Genomic DNA, 20,899 nt, shown 5'->3' with positions numbered 1-20,899 from the left:
TGCCAGGCGAGGGGCCCCTGTATAACCAGCCCCCCCATCTCCCTTCCCCTCCGAGGCAGCCGCTTCTCAGAGCTGGGCAAACAGTTCCTATGTAACCAGACCTCATGCCCCACCCCAGAGGTGGCCTCATCTCAGCACTGGGTGAGGCGTCCCTGTATAACCTGCAACACCCGCCCCAGGCAGCCGTGTCTCCCCTCGCGCCTCACTGACCCTGCCCTGGGTTTCAGTTTTCTGATGCTAAATGGGGAGGAATTTCTCTGCCAGTCTCTGGCCGCCAGCTGGCCCCATTGAATCAATTTTCAGGTCCGTTCTGTGCCAGAACTAGGCTCTGATCCAGCCCCAGGGCGGGGCCTGGCAGACTGGGGGGAGGATGTGGCACAGGGCCTGTGCCCTCTAGGGGGTGCCAGCTCCCATCCAGCCCCAGGGCGGGACCCGGCTGGCTCAGGGGAGTCCAGGCCCCCTCCGCCAGCCTCACTTGGCATCACCCCTCCCCAATAGGTTAATCCAGCCACTGTTGTCCCCCCCGGAAATGCCAGGGGGGCACTGGGGCAGGGAGGGGCCCAGGGGGCAGAGGGACCTGCCCCCCCTCCCCGCACATTATCAGCCCAGGCACGCAGCGAGCCACATAAAGGAGCATTGATGCTCCCCCCCACCTTGGCACCGCCAGCCCCATTCACATTGTTCCCATCCCTCGAGCAGCCCCGCGCAGGGAGAGAGACGCCACTGGGGGCTGCGGGCCAAGGGCTGGACCTCAACGTCCCTTGGGTGGAGCGACAAAGCTCACCCACCCAGCAGGGTGTCAGACACACCCAGATGGCCCTGAGCTTCCCCGCTCCCCACTAATGCCCCTCACTCCCAGCCCGCAGCCCCCTGCTAGCCCAGCCCTGCCCCCCCACTCCCAACCCACCCCCCCAACTCCCAGCCCTGTTAGCCCAGCCCTGCCCCCCCACTCCCAACCCGCAGCCCCCTGCTAGCCCAGCCCTGCCCCCCACTCCCAACCCGCCCCCCCAACTCCTAACCCTGTTAGCCCAGCCCTGCCCCCCCACTCCCAACCCACCCCCCCAACTCCCAGCCCTGTTAGCCCAGCCCTGCCCCCCCACTCCCAACCCGCAGCCCCCTGCTAGCCCAGCCCTGCCCCCCACTCCCAACCCGCCCCCCCAACTCCTAACCCTGTTAGCCCAGCCCTGCCCCCCCCCCCCACTCCCAACCCACAGCCCCCTGCTAGCCCAATCCGGGCTCCCTCCTCCCTCCAGCTCTACCAGTGCTCCTCAGTCCTGACCAGCAGCCCCCAGCTAGCCTACCCTGGGCTACACCCCCCCCCACACACACACACACACTCTCACGTATCCTGCATGGGAATATTTCATTTCCCCAGCAGGGGTCAGTGTTCATTCCAGCCCCACACCGCAGTCCCGACCACTCCCACTAGGGGCGCTGTTCTACTGGCTGTGCAACAGCAGCTAATCTCCCCTGGCTTGGTGTCTTCAGGGCCGGCTCATAATTCATTTAATTAAATAGAATAAATCAGCAGCGAAGCAGCCGCAAGTGTTGACTCGAGTCCCAGGCTGTTCAGGGAGGGGCCGAGACAGCGAACTGGGGATAGAACCCAGGTGTCCTGGCTCCTTCCCCACAACCCATTAGAGCTCACTGCCCTCCCAGTCCTGGCTCCTGGCCCCCCTGTTCTAACCAGTGGACTCCACTCCTTTGGGCGGGCAGCTAGGATACGGGAGGGGAAGGGAGTTCTGGACCCCAAAGGGTTAATTGTGCCTTCTGGGGGGTCCTCCCACGGGCCCTTTTCCCCCCAGCTCCGGCCCCTTTAAATCGCTGTGGCCTGGCTCACATGCTCAGCCAAGTGCCCTATTTTTAGAGCCGGTTCTTGTCTCCAATCCGACCCCCCTCGGCTTGTTTTGCAGCTTCCCCTGCCAGCAACTCAGAGCCCTGGCCAAGGAATCCAGGCGCCTCCTGCCTCCTCCCCACTGCCCCACGTACAGGGCTCTGCCGGTGCCCCTCACTCCCGACTCACAGCCCTCCCATGCCAGTGCCCCTCAGACTCTGCTAGCCCAGCCCTGGGCTTCCCCAGCTCTGCCGGTGCCCCTCACTCCCGACTCGCAGCCCTCTCACACTGGGGCCCCTCACTCCTTCCCCTCCATCCCCCAGCTCTGCCGGTGCCCCTCCCTCCTGACCCGCAGCCCCCCTCCGCTAGCCCAGCCCTGGGCTCTACACACACGCACAGGAATGCAAAGGCCTAGATTGCACAGCGGCCACTGGGACAGAGTTTGTATTTTTGTAGGTCCTACTCAAACTGTGTCTTCAGTGTCTCTCTCCACAGGGCAAAGGGTTAATAATCCAGGCGCCCCATCCAGGCTGAGCTGCGATTTTGAGGGGGGGGGTGCAAGGGGCTGGTGTTTTTAAAGTGGCTCTGGGCCCATGACTCTGTGTTCACAAAGGGAACACAATGTTCAGGCCCATAGTCTGGGGCGGGGGAAGAGAGCACTGAAGGCTGGACCTAAGCGGAAGGGGGAGGGGAAGGGACAAGAGGGGGTTGGGGGGTGGGCGCTGAGGGGCTGGGTCAGAAAGAGGCTCTCAGTGCTGGGATGGGGGGTGACACTTTTCTCTCCTGGTGGGGCAGCCGTCCCATCCTTCCCCACTGTCCCTGCATTGGCCTCTGGCCTTTCCTCCCCCCCACCCCCGGCACTAGGGGGGCTAGGACGTGATCAGGGCTGGACCCCCCCAGTTCAATCCCCCCCAGTGTAGTTTCCCTTCCCGTCCCCCAACAACTCCCGCTGCACCCCCCTTCCCATCCACCCTGGGACCCCTTCAGCCATCCGCGTGGAAGGTTCAATCCAGCCACAGTTCAGATGGGAAACCCACTCTCCCTCCTGCCCCCCTCCCGCAATGAGCCTGGAGGTGGCCGGGGACTCGCCCTCAGCAGTGCGGGGCCCAGGACCCTGAGCCATGCGGGCCAGTGGCGGGGAGGTTCTGGTGGCCAGTCGGGGCAAAAGATCCGGCAATTCCCCATGCAAGCTTTGGGTGCATGCCCGGTTGGGGGTGTGTGGGGGTGGGCAGGGACCATCCCTCCATGGCGGGGGCAGATGCTGAGAGCAGGAGGGGTGATTAGGCAGCCTGTAACATCGCCAGGGAGTCGTGTCCCCCCCTCTCCCCCCACCAGGGTTCCAAGATACTGGGTCAAACTGGGCCGGCCAGAGCCGAGCAGCCAACGGGGAAGGGCCCAGCCCTCCCGGGGGGGTTGGACGGGGACTGGCCTCCGGAGGCCCCAGACACCCGCTGGGGAGTGTTTCGCATGTAGGAACTGGGATGCCCTGTGGCCCCATCGGAATAACTGCACCTGGTGCCGGCTCAAAAACCGCCCTGTGATGACGGACGCCGGCCCCGTGGGTGACGCTGGGCCCCAGCCTCGAAGCAAAACCCTGCTCAGTCCACCTGGCTCGCCGGGAGGGCTGGTGCAGCCAGGAAAAGCCCCACTGGAGGGTGCGATGAGGGGCCCTGCCCAGAGCAGGACCCCAGGAGCTGGGCGGGGAGGCCCCAGGAGCTGGCCATGGGGGTGTGGGGGGTGGCCTGGGGGACAGCTGGCTGAGTGGAGGCTGTGGGGGGATGGGGGTGGGCATGGGGATGGGAGGGTGGATGAGTGGGGGAAGGGGGTGAGTGGATGGATGGATGGATGAATGTGGGGGAAGGAGATGGATGGATGGATGCAGGGGAAGGGTGGACGGATAGATGGATGGACAGATGGGTGGTGGCGAAGGGCACATCTGACTGGCTGCCAGGAGGGGCTGCCCACGGTGGGTCCCTCAGACAGTGCCCCACACACCAGTCCCACAGGGACCCTGGTCCAGGACTGAGTGGGTGATGGGAGCCAGCCGCACTCATGACAGCCCCACTGCACACCCCAGGGGCCTGTCCCTCCCCTCACATGCCCCCCAGCCTGGTTCTGCTCCCCCGCAATCTGGCCCATCTGCTCCAGCGGAACAGCTAGTGGGTTTGGGGGGGCTGGGAGCCAGGACACCTGGGTCCTAACCCCAGGTTGGGTTGGGGGCAGAACTCCTGGGTTCTATCCACTGTTTTTTGGCGGGGGGAGGGGAGCAGCGGGGGGCTGGGAGCTACAGCCTGGTTTGTGGTGGTTGGGGGGCACACGCCCTGGCCCGTGGCTGAGGAGCTGGGAGGAGCCGGCTGTGCTGGCTGGTGCAGGGCAGGGCTAGGCTCAGACCGGTCCAACCGGATGGACGGGGGACCCAGGAATATGGCACGGAATAGGCGGGAGAGCGGCTGCCATGGGGTCCTTCCCCCACAGGGGGCCCAGCCCCAATCTGGCCTGGTGGGGTGGACTCCCTAGGATGGGAGCCCATCCCCCTCCCCCCACTCTGCCCCCTTCCCCATCCCCTCCCCATCCCCTCACTCTGCCCACTCCCCCCACCCATACCCCTCCTCCCACTCTCCCCCATCCCCTCCCCCTCCCCCACTCTCTGCCCTCGCCCTGTCTCCTCCCCCCACTCTGACCCCTCCCCACTTCCCCTCCCCCTATGCCAGCGCTGTAGCAGGGAAGTCCCCCCCCGCCCCCGCCCCGGCCCCGGCCCTGGCCCTGGGATTGGCAGCCCCGAGCTGGGGGGCGGGGCCTGTGGGGGGGGGTGTTGTTTGTATCCAGAGTCAGTCAAAGGCAAGTGAAGGTGGACAGACGGGCGGACGGAGGCGCAGGCGGAGCCGGACACACGGACAGAGCAGGTACGGGGGGTGGAAAGGGTCTGATGGGGGGTTCTGGGGTGGGGGATCCCGGGGGGGGAGCAGATAGGCCTGGAGGGGGGCTGATGTTCGGGGGGGGGCAGTCTGGGTTGGGGGGTCTCAGTCAGGGGAGGGGTCCCCGGGGAGCAGTGGGGTGTCGTGGGGCCGTGGCTGAGATGGGGGGATCGGGGAGGTGGGAGGGGCTGAGAATGGGGGCGGGGGTTGGTAGGACTTGGCGAGGTGGGGGGAGCTGAGGGGGGTGATCACTAAGGAGGGGGGCCGGGGCGCAGCTCCGTGTATCCGGCTACCCGGCCCGATTCCCAGCTCTTCCTCCGAGCGGCGACACGCGAAATGTCAAGCGGAAAAACCCACCATGGCGAAGGGGCCGGACGCCTGGGTTGTCTCCCTCGCTCTGGGAGGCGGCGCTGGTGGGTTAGAGCAGTGGGGGCTGGGAGGAGCCAGGACTCCTGGGTTCTCTCCCCGGCTCTGAGCAGGATAGGGGCGAGGTTTCTGTGGGGGGCTCTGGGGGACGGGGTCATGGGCCCATCCCAGCGTCCTTAGGGCAGGGCTGTGTCCTCGGGGGTCCTGACAAGGCTGAGCCACTCACGGGGGGCCACTAGTCTCAGGCCCTGGCTGGCCCCTCTTGAGCCCAGCCCTGTGCCCCCCTCCCCTCATCTCCCCTGGGGCTGGAATAGAGTCATTGGTCACCGTCACCCAGCCCCATGGTGCCAGACACACACATACACACCCGTGGGGCCGCCTGGCTGCCTCTGAGAACAGGGGCTGGGAGCCAGGACTCCTGGGTTCTATCCCTGGCTCCGGGAGGGGAGTGGGGTGTAGTAGTTAGAGCAGGGGAGGTGGGGCTGGGAACCAGGACTGCTGGGCTCTGGGAGGGGAGTGGGGTGTAGTGGGTAGAGCTCCCCACCCCCACCCATCAGTCTGTCCAGCCAGCTCCCCAGCCATTCAGAGCCAGCCATCCTTCCCCTGAACTGTCCATCCATCTGTCCACCTCTGTCCCGCCCCCTGCCAAGATCTGTCCACAAGATCTGTCCACAAGCAGGTTTGGCTCCCCCCAGCCAGTAGCTGGTCTCTCCCCTCCTCCTGAAGATGACCCCAGAGCCAGCCCAACCCAGCTACCCCAAGCCCCCCAGAAGCATGGAAGAAGACCTGCCCCAGGACCAGGAGAGCTAGGCTTAGGGGATTATGGGATGGGACCCTCCCAGCCCATAGGGCAGCCCACAGACAGACTGTGCTGGTCTGTCTGTTTCCCTTGCTCCCCACCCGGGGCCCCACATGTCCTGGGGCTGGCAACACCCCATACCCTGCGGTCCTGGACCAGGAGGGGAGGGGGCCGGGGTCCAGGGAATGGACCAGGCACTGAGGGGCTAAGGGGGCATTGGCTGCTGGCACCTTGGTAGGGACCCAGCCTGGACAATCACTGACCCGCCCTTTCCTGGCCCCCCATCCTTCTGCCTAACCCCCCAGTTCCCCTACACCCTGCTCCCTGTGACATCCTGCCTGGAACCCACCCTGGCTCCCCATGACTCTTCCAACTCCCCTACGTCTATGACCCCCGCACCTGTCCCTGTTGCCCCATAACTCCCCTCCCAACTCCCCTGCCCCACCTGGCAACCACCCTCATAACCTCCCCCCTGACCCCCATAACCTGCCCCCAAACTTGTGTCCCAGATCCCCAGGATCGGTGCTATGCCTCCAGCTTTAGAGTAGCCCCTTGCAGGACCCCCAAGAGGTCCCATTTTCCCTTCAGGGGAGGCCACACAACCTCCCCAGCCCGCTGGGGCTCCAACCCCCCCGCCGCACCCGGTGAGCAGAGCCAGACTCCTGGGAGAGCCACGCAGGATTGGGTTGGTTAGTCACCGGGATGCGGCCCAAGAAGCCCTGAGGGCGGCAGGGAGACGCGGCGTCGGGTCGGCCTGGGGCCAAGGCACCCCGTGTTCCAGCTGCATCTGAGTGTCTGACCCCCTCATCCCTTCCTGGGTGGGCAGCCCCCACTCGCCCCCCAACTCCCACTTTCCCCGCCCTTTCTGCTTCAGCTGGGGGTTCTTTGCTCAGCTCCCCTGCTGAGATGGGGGAGGGGGAATCTAGGCGTCACTGGAGCTGGCATCCGGGCGCCTTGTTCACTTGGGTCAGTTCCAGCCGGTTCCTTAACGATGCCTCGTTCCCCCCAGGCAGGGAGGTGTCCCCAACGCCGGTGCCTTTTAGCCTTTCCTGAAAGCACCCGCAGCCCTTCCCCCGTGCTGGGCAAGAGGGTGACCAGACTCCTGATAAAATCGGGACTGTCCCGATATTTAATTTTTTGTCCCACGTCCCGACCGATGTACGATCAGGATGCCCATTTGTCCCGATATTGTAGGGCTGGCAGGCTCCCTACCCGGCTCCTCCCCGGAAGTGGTGACATCTCCCTCTGTGCACTGCCCCTGCTCTGGCTCCACAGCTCCCATTGGCCAGGAACCGTGGCCAATAGGAGCTGCGGGGGCGGCGCCTGGGGGCACGGCAGGGTGCAGAGCTGCCTCCTGGTGCCTCCCTCTAGGACCCAGAGGGAGATGTTGCCACTTCCGGGGAGCCACCTGAGGTAAACCCTGCCCGGAGCCCGCACCCTGAATCCCCTCCCGTACCCCAACCCCTTGCCTCAGCCTGGAGCCCTCTCCCGCACCCAAACTCCCTCCTGGAGTCAGCACCCTGACCCCCCCAGACACCCAGCCATGAGCCCCCTACCACACCCAAATTCCCTCCCAGAGTCAACACCCTGACCCCCCTCCTGTGCCCCAACCCCCTGCCCCAGCGCTGAGACCCGCCTTTGCAGTGGGAGCCAGGGCCCTGCACCCCTGGCTTGCGGCAGGAGCTGGAGTCGGGACCATGCACCCTCCTTGCAGTTTCCTAGGGCTGTGCACCCCCCTTCCCTATTGCTCCAGTGAAAGCTGTGAGCCTGTGGCTCCCCTCGTGTCTCCCAATATCTTACTCTTGCAATCTGGTCACCCTACTGGGCAACCATGCTGCATGTTGGGAAACTGAGGCACACAATGGGGGTCATCAAAATATCAGCAAAAATCCCACCTTCATCACAGCTCTTTCCCCCTTGGAGAGCGAACGGCACTCGTCGGGACCAGTGGCCTGGGGGGGGGCATTCACACCCACCCATGCCATTTAGAGAGGCTGCAGCCTGGGCCCCAGCTCCACCCACGCCATCCCACTGGACACCTCCTCGTGGCAGGTTTGAATCCCTCGGCCGCACGGCACCCCAGCTCAGAGCCCGTTCATATTCTCCCTTAGGTCGGCTCCAGTTGATCATACCTTGCTTTCCCTGACCTCCCCCCATCCCCGGCCTGGTACCCGGCCCTGCCCACAAGAGCGCCCCACCTCTCTCCCCTCACTGGGCTGCAGGGACTAACCCCTTCCCGCCTGAAGCACTGGGGGGCTGGATCCCCGCTCCCACGGGGGCTGGAGAGGGTGGAGGTGACAGAATCAGGCTACTTTCCCAGCAAGAGGCACTGTGGGGTGCAAGGCAGGATGGGTGGGAGAGGGGCATGTCCCACATTGCCCATTCAGCCAGGGCCTCCTGATGGGTGGGGGGGCAGAATTTGCCCCCCAATGGAGCCTGATGCCCAAACTCCCTGGGACACCAATGTGGGGAGGGTCTTCCTGAGCCTGATTCACAGCCCCCGATCCTGGGAAAATATCACCCCCTGCCCCCCCCAGCCCTGAGGCCCTGCCCAGAGCAGGGTAGTGGGCTGGGCTGGGCTGGGCAGGGGGCTCCTGGGATTGGGGGGAGGTCTCTGAGCACCTCAGGCCACAGGGATCTGCTGGGTATTTTTTGGGGGGGAGGGTCTGTGAGTTGGGGTGGAGGAGGGGTAGCGCTGGCCGGTGTCTCTGTGTCCTGCTCTGACCCCCCCCTTTCCCTCTCCCCCAGGCGCAGCCATGACCGAGCTCCACGAGGTGCAGATCACGGAGGAGAAGCCCCTGCTGCTGCCCCCCTCGCAGCCCGTCCCGGGCAAGGTCAGAGGGCAATGGGCACGCTGGGGGGAGGGGTGCTCACTGCTGCGTTGCCCTCCCAACACCCCATCCGGCCCCCCATCCCCCATTACACTTCTGGCCTTGTTCCCCATCCACCCTCTTCCTGCCCACCCCCCCCCGGACAGGACCCTGCCCCCCGCCCCCCACCCCCGTAGGACACTGAGGTATTAGCAGCTGGACTCCTCCCAGGGCACCACCAGGTCCTCCCTCCCCTCCCCACCCCTCCCTGAACTCCACAGACTGTGCTGGGGACAGAACCCAGGAGTCCTGGCTCCCAGCCCCCCCCCACTCTAACCACTAGACCCTACTCCCTCCTGGAGTTAGGGAGAGAACCCAGGAGTCCAGGCTCCCAGCCCACCCCCGCATCCCACCCCTGCTCTGACCACGAGACCCCCACTCCCCTCTAGGAGCCAGGGAGAGAACCCAGGAGTCCTGGCTCCTGTTGTCTGAGCTGCACTGACCCCTCCCTGGCTTGAACCCCGTCTCGCAGTGTCCTGGGTGTGAGGGAGCAGGACTTTAGTAGTGGACCCCCAGGCACCCCAGCCTTGCCTCCCCCACCCTCTGCTGGAGTGTCAGGATTCGAACCCACAGGGGCCCAGCTCTGTGGGGATCCCACAGCAGCATATGGGCCATGGAACAGGGGGGTGGGGGCTGTTTGGGGACCAATATCTCAGGCATCCCCTGGGCATTGTTGGAAAGCGGGGGGCCCACTCTCCGCGACAGCGTCAGCTGCTTCCATCTGGGACCCGCGCCAGCCATGGGGCAGCCCCCTACACCTCACAGCCCCCATCTCTCTCTCTCTCTTTGGCAGAAGCACTCGGTGGAGACGCCCTATGGACTCGTGGCCTTCACCGTCCATGGCACCCCGAAGCCCAAGCGCCCGGCCATCCTGACCTACCACGACGTGGGGCTCAACCGTAAGTGGGGCTGGGAGTGCGAGGAATGGGACCCCTGCAGGGATCTCCCCCCACAGCCAGTACCCCCTGCTGGGAGCTTCCCACCCCCCCCAGCAAACCCCTACTGGGAGCTCCCATCCCACTCCCCCCAGGGCCCCCTACTGGGTGCTCCCCCCACCGCGCCCCCTGCTGCTGGGACACTCGGTCTATTCTGCCCGCTCCAGACCAGTCCTGCTTCGAGCCGCTCTTCCGTTTTGAGGACATGCAGGAGATCATCAAGAACTTTGTGGTGGTTCACGTGGATGCCCCCGGCATGGAGGAAGGAGCCCCGCTGTTCCCCTTGGGGTGAGACCTGCTGCCCCCCACCCTTCTCTCTCCACCCCCACTCTACCCCTCTCTGCTCCCCTTTCCCCCGCTGTTTCCCATGCAGTGAGCCCCCCCGGTGCAGCCTTCTCCCCCGCCCCACCCCAGCTGACGTGCCCTCTTCCTGCAGGTACCAGTACCCATCGCTGGACCAGCTGGCTGACATGATCCCCTGCATCTTGCAGTACCTGAAGTGAGTAGGGGGCAGGAACAGACAAACACAGCATGCACCCCTTCCCCGCCTCCCCCTCCTGGCACTGTGGGGCTGTCTGGGGGGGAATTGGCTCCCAGAGCTCAGGTGTGGAGGGGGGTGATGGGACCCTGTCTCGGGGGAGCTGGGGTCTGTACCATGCCTGGCCGGACCCCTGTCTCTGCTCTGCTGAGTTAATCGGGGTGGAACAGAGAGCCAAAGGTGCGAACAGCCCCTGGGACTGCCTGGCCTCGCACCATGTGAACCAGGCTCCGCGGGTTCTGCCCAGGCGGGGCCCAGCCGGAGGCACCCCGCGTTCCGGCTGCATCTGGGTGTCTGCCCGTTCCCGGCCCCCAGCTCCCACCTCCCCAGTCCTTCCTCCTCTAGCCAGCGTCTTTATGAGAGGCAGAGGACCCATCTCCTCCGGGGTGGCCGTGTCCTGGGAACTGGGTTTGCCGTTGTCTTTGCGACTTCCGTTGATACGGGGTCAGCCTGTCCCGTTCAGTCGGCTCGGACAGTGGGCGACACGCCCCCCCGTGTCTCTGCGGCCGCGTCTACACTACAGCCAGTGTCGGCAAAACGTGTGTGGCTCCGGGGCATGACTGTTCCAACGGGAGCGTCCGTGTGCACAGCACTTTTGCCGCTCGCAGGGCTGAGTACTCACACCGACGGGAGAGAGCGTGCTCGCCAGGCGTGCTCCACGTATAGACGTGGCCTTAGCCTGCCCTGAGAGCAAACGCAACTCCTCTTTGCCCCGCTGAGTAGCCGGGTGTCATGGACTCACAGGCCTGGTGCTCCTGGCTTTGTACGGCCCCTGGGAGGAACCCCCCTTCGGTGTGACAGACCCCGGAAAGGTCGCTCTCCCGCTGGGGATAGGGGCTTTCTGGCCCTGCTGCCTCCCGAGCCCGCACCTCTGAGCCTCCAGCACACCTGGCTCTGCCGTGGGCCCCTCAGGGAGTCTCCTCATTCTTGCCCCCCGGGGAGCAAAGCCCACCGATCTCTAGCCTGCAGTGACTCTCAGCCAGCTTATTGAGCCAGCATAGGAGGTTCTCCGGCCCTCTCAACCCTCAGCACAGCACATCTAGGTCTGTCCTGCATCCAGGTGGGCTCTGGCTGCCCTCTCTCCCCACTCCAGCCACCCCCTTCTTTCAGCCAATCACCCTATAACATCTCCCCCACAGCTCCTCCCCTGTCCTTTGTCTTCAGTCCCAGGTAAACAGGTCACTGGGGCCCTCTCTCTTCTGCCTTTGTTCCCACCCACTGGAACTGGCTGGTCAGGTCACCAGGCCCTTCTCTCCTCAGCCCTTTGTCCTCCCACTGGCCAGAACCGGCTGCCTTCCCAGCTGGGCTGGGCCTCTCGGTCACTAGGGTCCCCCATCTCCAGGCCATTGTCAGGGTCCCGGCTGCTAGGCGTCACACCTGATCCTCTGTAACAACAAACCCCCTCTCCCTACCTTGTTACACATGCAGCACACAGGGAAACTGAGGCACACACCCCGCTCATGCAGAACACCAAGACAATCCTCTGCTTCGTCACACCATGCAACGTGTCGGGGAAACTGAGGCACGCACAGGCCTCATAAAAATTCCCACTTCACACAGACTCATTTGCAGCCTCGCTGCTGGCAAAACCCAGGCCCAGCCCACGGCTTGATCGGCCGTGCCGAGACCTGGCAAACTTAGAGCCGCATCAGGCTGTTCAGGGCATTGCGTTCAGAAGCCTGTCTGGTCCCAGGTTATCAGCTGTGCTGCGGGAGAGCCGGCCTGGTGGGGCTGCGCCAGACGCTCCTTAGACCCGCGGGAGACTGAGAGCGAGAGGAAAGAGACGGAATCTGGCCCCACGTCCCCCAATTCGCCCGCGTCCAACCTCCCAGCTTTGGGGTGTTGGTTTCCAGCCCTGCACTGGCTTCAGGCCTGATCTAAACACCGTCCCTGGGTAACATCATGCAGCCAAAGCCTGCGTCCGTCTTTTACCTGTTCCAGGTCACCGTGACACCCACCAACTGACGCTCCCTGTTACCACCGGGGGGGTGAATTTGTAGGGCTGGTGACCAGACAGGTCCCAGATTTCATGGTCCTTGGGAGCTAGGAACAACGCCCTTCCCCCCCCCATCCCCCCAAGGTTTATTAACCACCCCCACCCCCCTCGCTTCCTCCCACAGCTTCACCAGCATCATCGGCATCGGGGTGGGAGCCGGCGCCTACATCCTCGCCCGCTACAGTGTGAGTGACGCAGGCCCAGGGGAGCTGTGGGTCAAGAATGAGGGGCACCGGCAGAGCTGTGGGGGGCAGGGCTGGGCTAGCAGGGGGCTGTTGGTCAGGAGTGAGGGGCACTGGCAGAACTGGGGGGACAGGGCTGGGCTAGCAGGGGCTGCAGGTCAGGAGTGAGGGGCACCGGCAGAGCTGGGGGGACAGGGCTGGGCTAGCAGGGGGCTGTGGGTCAGGAGTGAGGGGCCCTGGCAGAGCTGAGGGGGGCAGAGCTGAGCTAGCAGTGGGTAGTGGGGGCTGGGACTGGGGGCTGGTTTCACCCTTATTTCTCTTCCCACCCTCCCCCCCCCCCACAGCTCTCTCATCCTGACACCGTGGAGGGCCTGGTTCTGATCAACATCGACCCCAATGCCAAGGGCTGGATGGACTGGGCAGCTCACAAGGTACGGGGATCCCTTCCCCAGTCCCTGCGGCCCCAGGAGCCCTCCCCTGGCTTTCCTGTAGAGGGGGGGCTGTGCCGGGATGTGGGGGCATACAGGCCTGGGGTAGCAAACGGAGACTGTGGACAGCTGGAGAGATCAGACGGAATTTTCTTCTGGCCTAGGGTCAGCTCCTGATGTTCCCCCCCCCAGGTCATGTCTCTCTCACCCCCCTGGGTGTTGCTCTTCCAACCCCTCCCTGCATCCCCGGTGCCCCCTCTCACCCTCTGCCTTCCTCCCGCAGCTGACCGGCCTGACCTCGTCCATCCCCGAGATGATCCTGGCCCATCTCTTCAGCCAGGTGAGGGGGGGAAATCTATGTGTTGCCCCCGGGGGCTGCGGATGGGCCCCACTCCTGTGCTCCCAAGGGCTAGATCCAGGGGTCTTCCCAAGGTGGAGGGAGGTAGCCTGGGGAGGGGGGCAGTGGAGAGGTTAGATGGGAAGGGCAGGGAAAGCAGGACCAGCAGGGGGGTTGTATCTGGTCAGTAACAGCCTGCCCCCCCAAGAGGAGCTGTCTGGCTGCAGGGAACTGGGGGGCAGTGCTGTGGGGGACGGGTGGGGGGAGCAGGACCGACAGGGGCTGTAACTGGTCACTAATGCCCTGCCCCCCCAGGAGGAGCTGTCGGGCTGCAGGGAGCTGGGGAGCAGGGCTGTGGGGGACGGGTGGGGGGAGCAGGACCGACGGGGGCGGTAACTGGTCACTCATGCCCTGCCCCCCCCCAGGAGGAGCTGTCGGGCTGCAGGGAGCTGGGGGGCAGGGCTGTGGGGGACGGGTGGGGGGAGCAGGACCGACGGGGGCGGTAACTGGTCACTCATGCCCTGCCCCCCCCCAGGAGGAGCTGTCCGGCTGCAGGGAGCTGGGGGGCAGGGCTGTGGGGGACGGACGGGGGGAGCAGGACCGACGGGGGCGGTAACTGGTCACTGATGCCCTGCCCCCCCCCCAGGAGGAGCTGTCGGGCTGCAGGGAGCTGGGGGGCAGGGCTGTGGGGGACGGGTGGGGGGAGCAGGACCGACGGGCGCGGTAACTGGTCACTGATGCCCTGCCCCCCCCCAGGAGGAGCTGTCCGGCTGCAGGGAGCTGGGGGGCAGGGCTGTGGGGGACGGGTGGGGGGAGCAGGACCGACGGGGGCGGTAACTGGTCACTGATGCCCTGCCCCCCCCCAGGAGGAGCTGTCCGGCTGCAGGGAGCTGGGGGGCAGGGCTGTGGGGGACGGACGGTGGGAGCAGGACCGACGGGGGCGGTAACTGGTCACTCATGCCCCCCCCCCCCAGGAGGAGCTGTCCGGCTGCAGGGAGCTGGGGGGCAGGGCTGTGGGGGACGGGTGGGGGGAGCAGGACCGACGGGGGCGGTAACTGGTCACTCATGCCCCCCCCCCCCCAGGAGGAGCTGACCGGCTGCAGGGAGCTGGGGGGCAGGGCTGTGGGGGACGGACGGGGGGAGCAGGACCGACGGGGGCGGTAACTGGTCACTGATGCCCTGCCCCCCCCCAGGAGGAGCTGTCCGGCTGCAGGGAGCTGGTCCAGCAGCGCAGGGAGTCGCTGGTCGGAGCCTCGAACCTCAGCAACATTCAGCTCTATTGGAGCAGCTACAATACGTGTGTGGGGGGCTTATCTGGGGGGCTGGAGGCGGGTCAGGTGTGGGGGGCTTGGCTGGGAGGGGGCTGGAGGTTGCTGGGGGGGCAGGGGGGCTCTGCCACAGGGCTGGCGTGACTGAGGCTGGAGTTACCGGAAAGGGTCATGGGGCAGAGGTGACCTGGGGGCCCCGGGCGGGGGAGTTTGCTGCAGATTCCTGCCCCCTGTGCTGAGACCGGGGGGGAGGGGGGGGAGGGGTGTTCAGGGGGCTGGGTTGGAAGACGCGGGGGGTGCAGGGCAGTTCTCAGCCTCCCATTTCCTCCCGCCCACCCCCAGCCGCCGGGACCTGAACTTCGAACGCGGAGGAGATGTCACCCTGAAGTAAGTGAGCCCGGCCTGCCCAGGTGTCCCCCGAGCACCCCACAGCCGCCCTAGGACTCCCTTGCTCATGGTCCTCCATGAATGCCCTAACACCTCTCAGCCCCCCATAAGCACACAGGGACCCCCTTCTCCCCACTGTCCTCTGGGTACTCCACAAACACCCCAGAGCAGCCCTGTACCCCTGCCCCCCAAGTATCCCTCAGCCCCCTGGTTAGGGGCAGGGCCTGTCTCCAGAACCCCCCAGGCATTGGGGGGGACACCTAGCAGACCCATTACCCCCTCCACCCCTTTCCTCTGCTCTGCCCAGCTTCCCTGCCCACCGCCAGAGCAGCTGCCAAGGGGGAGAGGGAGCGCTCTGACCATCCCTTTTCCATCTGTCTGTCCTCACAGGTGCCCTGTGATGCTGGTGGTGGGAGATCAGGCCCCCCACGAAGATGCTGTGGTGAGTAACAGAACAAACCACACGATGCACAACTACACAACATTGCGTACAGCCCTGCAGGTACACAACCCCCTGCAGCTACACAACATAGCGCACAGCCCCACGTCACACTCTGCTACACAGCCCCCCACCACTATGCAAGCCCCCCCCAGCTGCACATCATAGACAGCACCCAGACCTGCAGCTACACAACTACACAGCCTAGACAGCACACAGCCCCACAGCGCACCCTGCTACACAACCCCAGCACGCCACACGGTGGGACATGCACCCAGAGCCAGGCTCATTCCCGCCAGCAGGGTGCAGCGGGGACAGGGCCAGACAGACAGTGCAGGATTCATTCCCCCCTGCTGGGGACGAACAGACGGACGGACGCACACTCTGAGCCGGGCTCATCACAGCCAGCTGGGGGCAGCAGGGACACAGACATTCATTCCCTCCAGCAGGGATAGACGGACGGACAGACGGACGCACACGCACTTTCTCTCTCTGCCTGTCCTCTCTTTAGGATAGGCAGACACTCCGCAGCTCCGGTCCCCGGCTGGTTTGGGGGGGACGTCACCTGCCCCCTGGGCTGCCCTGGCAGGAACCGCCCTGATTTCCTGCTCTGGGTACTGACCAGCATCGTGAAACTGACCAAGGTCGTGTTGGTTTCCCTCAAGACCTGCCGGGCTTGCAGGGTCTGTGGCTCTGGGGCAGCACCCCAGACTCCCAGGCCCCGTGCGAGGAACCCCGGTGGGTGCATCAGTGCCCTGCAAGGGTCAAACTCGCTCTCCAGGGTCTGGGGCTCTGGCCCTGCCGCCTCCCAGGACTGTGCCTCTGAGCCTCCAGCATGCCTGGCTCTGCCGTGGGCCCCCGGGGAGCCCACCCCGGTCTCTAGCCTGCAGTGACTCAGCCAGTGTGAAACAGGTTTATTGAACGTCTGAACCCAGCCCAGGAAGTTCTCAGGGCCCTCAGGTCTGGCGAGTCTGAGCTCCGACCAGCTGGGTCTGTCCCCGTCCCCATGGGCTCCGGCTACTCCTTGTCCCCTGTCCAGCCGCCCCCTCCTTCCAGCTGAGCCCCCTATATCCCCTCCCCCAACAGCCCCTCCTCCGCTCTTTGTCTTTGGTCCCGGGCAAACAGTTCACACAACTGGATGGCTCCAGGTTCAGATGGGCCCTCTGGTCAGCTGTTGCTAGGTTAAAAAGGGTCCCGGCCCTGGGCTGGAGACCAGGCTGCTAGGCAGGGTAATACCTGGGCCTCTGCAACAATAAACATGCTCTCCCACCCCCTGTGCTGAGACATGTGGCACACAGGGGAAACTGAGGCGCGCACACAGGCATCATACAAAGTGTCACTGGCCAGGGGCTCCAGGCCCCCCTCTCTCTCTCACACACACAGCAAAGCATGGGGGTAACGTCTCACTCCCTGGCCAAGCCTCTGGGGGCACAACGAGCTCTGGGCCTTGGGATGTCATTAAGCTGGGCTGGGTTCAGGGTCCAGGTGTCTCTGTGCTCTGCCTGCCCCTCACACTGTTCTCTGTTCCCCCCTTCCCCCCCTAAAACCAGGTGGAGTGTAATTCTAAACTGGATCCCACCCAGACCTCCTTCCTCAAGGTGAGTGACGTCCCCTGCCTCCGCCCCATCCCAACTCGTAGCCCCAGCTAGCCCAGCCCTGGGCTCCCCATCTTCCTCCCGCCCCCCCCTTCGCCCCCAGCTCTGCCGGTGCTCCTCACTCCCAACCCACAGCCCCTTGCTAGCCCAGCCCTGGGCCCCTCCAATAGTTGAGTGTTGGGTTTGTTTTCCAGATGGCAGATTCCGGGGGGCAGCCCCAGCTGACACAGGTGAGAGCTGTCTTCCCAATGGGGATGGAGGGCGCAGGGCAGTGTGAAGGGGAGGGTGTCTCTGGGGCAGTAGTTGGGGGCACAGGGCAGCATGGGGGGAGGAGTCTGGGGGAGGCACTGGAAGGACATAATGGGGGGTGGGCTGGGGGGTACAGCCAGGATCAATAGGGGGAGGGTTGTGGGGCACAGTCTGGGGATGGAGGGAGGGTTGTGAGGTGTGGTGCACAGCTAGGGTATATAGGGGGCAGGGGCAATAGGGGAGGGTCTGGGGGTAGCCCAGCTGTGGGGCACAGGGTCTAATCTCCATCTTGTCCCCATCTCTCAGCCTGGGAAGCTGACTGAGGCATTCAAGTACTTCGTCCAGGGCATGGGATACAGTGAGTAGCCACGGGGGGGGCAGCAGGGAGGGGAATGTCCCGATCTCCCAGACCTGCGCCCTGGCCCAGCCCCCCCTCCCCACCCCCTCCCCACCCGTTCCCCCGTGGGTTGGGTCCTTGGCCCTTCTCCAGCCCTGAGCCGCTGTCCCACAGCCAGGCCAGTTCCTGAAGTGTCTGTCTCTGTCTTTCTCAGTCCCCTACGTCCTGGACAGGAAACTGAGTATGGGGTCAGGTACCTTCTCTGCTATCCCCCCCCTGCACCCCTAGATCCCAACACGTGGCCACCCCACCCTGCACTGGCTCCCTGTCCCCCACACCCCAGTGTCCTGCACTGCCTCCCATGCACCCCACACTCCCCACATTAGCTCCCCCCGTCCTGCACACACACACCCCCATCCACTCCCTGTTCAGGCATGGGGGGCATTGTGCAGTTTGTGTGGGGAGCTCCCTGCCCCTGTGCATGGCCTGGCCATGCCCCGCCCCCACCCCTCACTCCACAGCCTCTTGTGGGGCACACCAGTACAAATGGGGGCCTATTGCTGGGATCTGGTGGGCGGGGCAGAACAGAGGGGCGGGGCCCATCTGACTCCTCCCCTCTCTGTCTCCCTATAGTGGCCTCCTCCTGCATGACGCGCCTGTCGCGCTCCCGCACCGCCTCGCTGTCCAGCGCAGCCTCAGGGGACGGGAGCCAGTCCCGCTCCCGCACCCTGTCCCAGAACAGCGAGTCGGGGAGCCCCCAGCCGCCGCCGCCGCCCGCCCCGGGGAGCGGAGCCCACACCATGGAGGTCTCCTGCTGAGCAGAGGAGGGGAAGGGGATGGAGACACCTCCCGCCTCTGACCAGGACTTCCTGCTATCCCACAATGCACTCCGGCCCCAGGGGCCATGCGACGCTCACCCCCTAACGGTACTAAACCGGGGAGGCCCCGATCCCAGAAACAACAGCACAAGCAGCGTTAACCCTTTAAAAACAAAATAATCACAAAATAATCAACGCCCTCTGGGCCCTGCCCCTTTCCCCTTGGCTCCTCCCCCTCCTTAGCCCCAGCCCTTCCCTCCCCCATCACCTTGGCTCCTTCCCCCTCCTTGGCCTTTCTGGATCTTTGGGGGTGGGGGGTGTTTTGCAAGTGGAGGGGAAGAAGTTCGGGGGGGGGGGGCGCTGTGTGTTCCCTACACCCCCTTTGCCTGTCATAGCCCTGACTTCTGTCCGTTTGTCCCAGGGCAGTCCTGTTCCTGCCCCTTTGGTGTCCATCTGTCTGTCATGAACATCCCCTTCCTGTGAGCCCTCCCCATTCCATCCATCTGTCTGTCCAGAGACAGCCGTGTCATCCAGCCATCCCAAGGGTCACCCACCACCCCCCTATATACGTGTCTGTCCTGGAAGCTCCTCTTCTGGGAGTGTCTCTCCCTGCTTCCCCCCCCAGTCTCTATCTGTCCTGAGTGCCCCTTGACCACATCTGTCCTGATGTGACGTCTAAATCCCCACACACACGTCTCCATCCTTTCCCAGGATGCATTGCAAAGCCATTCGCCATCCCCCAGCCTGGGTTCTTGTACGGGGAGGTTGGGAGGCCCGTGTGTCTACATTTGGCTCCCTTCCCAGTTATTCCCCGCAGACGTTGGGTGTTCAGGGCATCTCCCCCAGGGGGCGCAGGTGCGAGGGGGCAGGGCACCGTGCACTAACCTGCGTAGATATTTAGCGGCGTGTGGCGTGCATGCAGGAGCCATGCTGGCTGGAGCGTGGCTGAGGCAGAGAACTGCTCAGCTGGGGATGTTGGCGAGCTGGTGGGGTGGTACAAGAAGGGGGCCTGCAGGAATGTGATATTCAACTGGCTGCCAACTGTTGCAGGCCCCAACTCGAGCAGGTTCTGACTGTTGGGTTCTGGCTGTAAAAGGGCCTGGTTATACCAGCCTCTGACTGTAACAGCTTTAGCCTGGGGTAGGTTCCAACAGTTGCACCAGGCTCTTGGCTGCTGGTCCTAGTAATGGACTCTGACTGTAGCAGCTGTCTGTGTAACCAGCTCTGGCTGTACTGGGTTTGTAATGGGCACTGTAAGTAGAGGGCTCCAGGTGTAATGGACTCATGCTGGTGTAGAGTTACAGCTGTAAAGGCTCTGCCTGTATTGGGCACTATAAGGCTAGGCTCCGACTGACAGACTGAGTGTAGCGGACACGCCTGTGCTGGCTGCGTAACAGGTCCTGTTTGAACTGGGTTCCACCTGTAACAAGCTGTGAATGTAACTGGGTCAGACTGTAACAGCTCTGTGCGTACTGGGCTCCGACTGTACTGCCCATGTACCAGTCTGGCTCCGACTGTACCGGTGACGTACCAGGCTCCAACTGTAACAACACTGTGTGCTGTGCTCTGGCTCCGCCGGGCTCTTGTGTCCGACTGTACTGCTGATGTATTGGGCTCTGTCTGGCTGTAGCAGCTGTATATCCACGGGGCTGGGGCTGTTCCAGAGCAACTGACAGCCAATCCCAGCCTTAACAATAAAATCTGTAGAGGAATCTGCCCTGCACCCCTCTGTGACTGGCCATGTGTGATGTAAGGAGACAGAGGGGCATAACTGGATGAAGGAGCAGGTCAGAGCAGGAGCTGGTGTGTTGCCCAGAGCAGGTTCAGGTGAGAATAAGAGGGGAAGAAAACCCAGCGGGGCCCCAGGACCCCATAGGGGGCTGATCCTAAATATTGCAGGTGGGGAAAGAAAATCATGTGTACCCACAGCACAGCCCCCCCCACTGAGCCCCTCAGTCTGTCCCCCACACAACGCTGCCCCCCAGCCTCTCGCTCTGTCCCCCGCAGCACAGCGCCCCCGAGCCCCGTATTGGGGCAGCACTGGCTGGCAGGGGAGAGCACCCCCTGCTGGTTTCCCTCTGACCTACTCCCTGCAGCATAGTGCCCATTAGTGCCAACCTGGGGCAGCAGTGCCTGCCAGGAGAGAGTACCCCCCCCAATCCCCCCCGCCCCACTCCCTGCACCACAGGGGGCATTGGGGCCGGCACTGACTGCCCGAGGAAAGAACCTCCCCCCCCCCCCCCCACCATGTAGCTGCAGCCCTAGAAGGCGGGCGAGGACGGTCATGGTGCTACACACGCCTGGCTCGCCTCGTACTCCCCTTCAAGCGTCGGTGACCCTGGTGCAAGGGGCCCGGCAGTGTGTGAAACGTGAGGCAGCTGGAGTAAGGCCACCATGCTTTGAGTTACACGCTCCTCGCACCACTCGCGGTAGGAGGCCGAGCAGACCCAACCTGGCCGGGGATCCATTTCAGTGCACTGTGCCTCTGTTTCCCCACGTGACCTGACGAGGAACAGCACCACGGGCTGGCGGCCATGGAGGCTGTCGGGCTTTAGGTGATCGACACCATCAGCTCCTTGGCGCAGGGCTGCAGGTGGCCTTGGGGC

At 64.5% G+C, this 20,899-nt stretch overlaps 1 protein-coding gene across 2 annotated transcripts; it reads left to right on the top strand.

Annotated features, from left to right (window-relative positions):
• Positions 1 to 4,628: 4,628 nt before the first annotated feature.
• NDRG2 (NDRG family member 2) lies at positions 4,629 to 20,016 on the top strand. 2 transcript variants are annotated; one of them, XM_073310106.1, is made up of 16 exons: positions 4,629 to 4,737; positions 8,663 to 8,748; positions 9,578 to 9,683; positions 9,887 to 10,007; positions 10,156 to 10,218; positions 12,378 to 12,438; positions 12,780 to 12,866; positions 13,147 to 13,203; positions 14,394 to 14,497; positions 14,811 to 14,855; positions 15,246 to 15,297; positions 16,845 to 16,892; positions 17,084 to 17,119; positions 17,445 to 17,496; positions 17,690 to 17,723; positions 18,109 to 20,016. In XM_073310106.1, the coding sequence occupies exons 2-16, from the start codon at positions 8,671 to 8,673 to the stop codon at positions 18,332 to 18,334; spliced, it is 1,170 nt and encodes a 389-aa protein (XP_073166207.1). In that variant the 5' UTR covers positions 4,629 to 4,737; positions 8,663 to 8,670; the 3' UTR covers positions 18,335 to 20,016. The 2 variants fall into 2 exon arrangements, with proteins under 2 accessions (XP_073166207.1, XP_073166206.1); XM_073310105.1 differs by lacking the exon at positions 17,690 to 17,723.
• The last annotated feature ends 883 nt before the right edge of the window (positions 20,017 to 20,899 follow it).

Source organism: Lepidochelys kempii, chromosome 13 (genome assembly GCF_965140285.1).
Source record: "Lepidochelys kempii isolate rLepKem1 chromosome 13, rLepKem1.hap1, whole genome shotgun sequence".
Classification (NCBI taxonomy): domain Eukaryota; kingdom Metazoa; phylum Chordata; order Testudines; family Cheloniidae; genus Lepidochelys; species Lepidochelys kempii.
The sequence above is the reverse complement of the archived record's forward strand: the minus strand, read 5'-3'. Positions and strand labels throughout refer to the sequence as shown.

Bases quoted from the DNA above. Each gene is read 5' to 3' on its own strand.
- NDRG2 (XM_073310106.1), top strand. From the start codon at position 8,671: ATGACCGAGCTCCACGAGGTGCAGATCACGGAGGAGAAGCCCCTGCTG. The intron at 15,298-16,844 runs GTGAGTAACAGA...CCCTAAAACCAG, and splicing joins CCCCCCACGAAGATGCTGTG to GTGGAGTGTAATTCTAAACT. The intron at 17,120-17,444 runs GTGAGAGCTGTC...CCCATCTCTCAG, and splicing joins GGCAGCCCCAGCTGACACAG to CCTGGGAAGCTGACTGAGGC.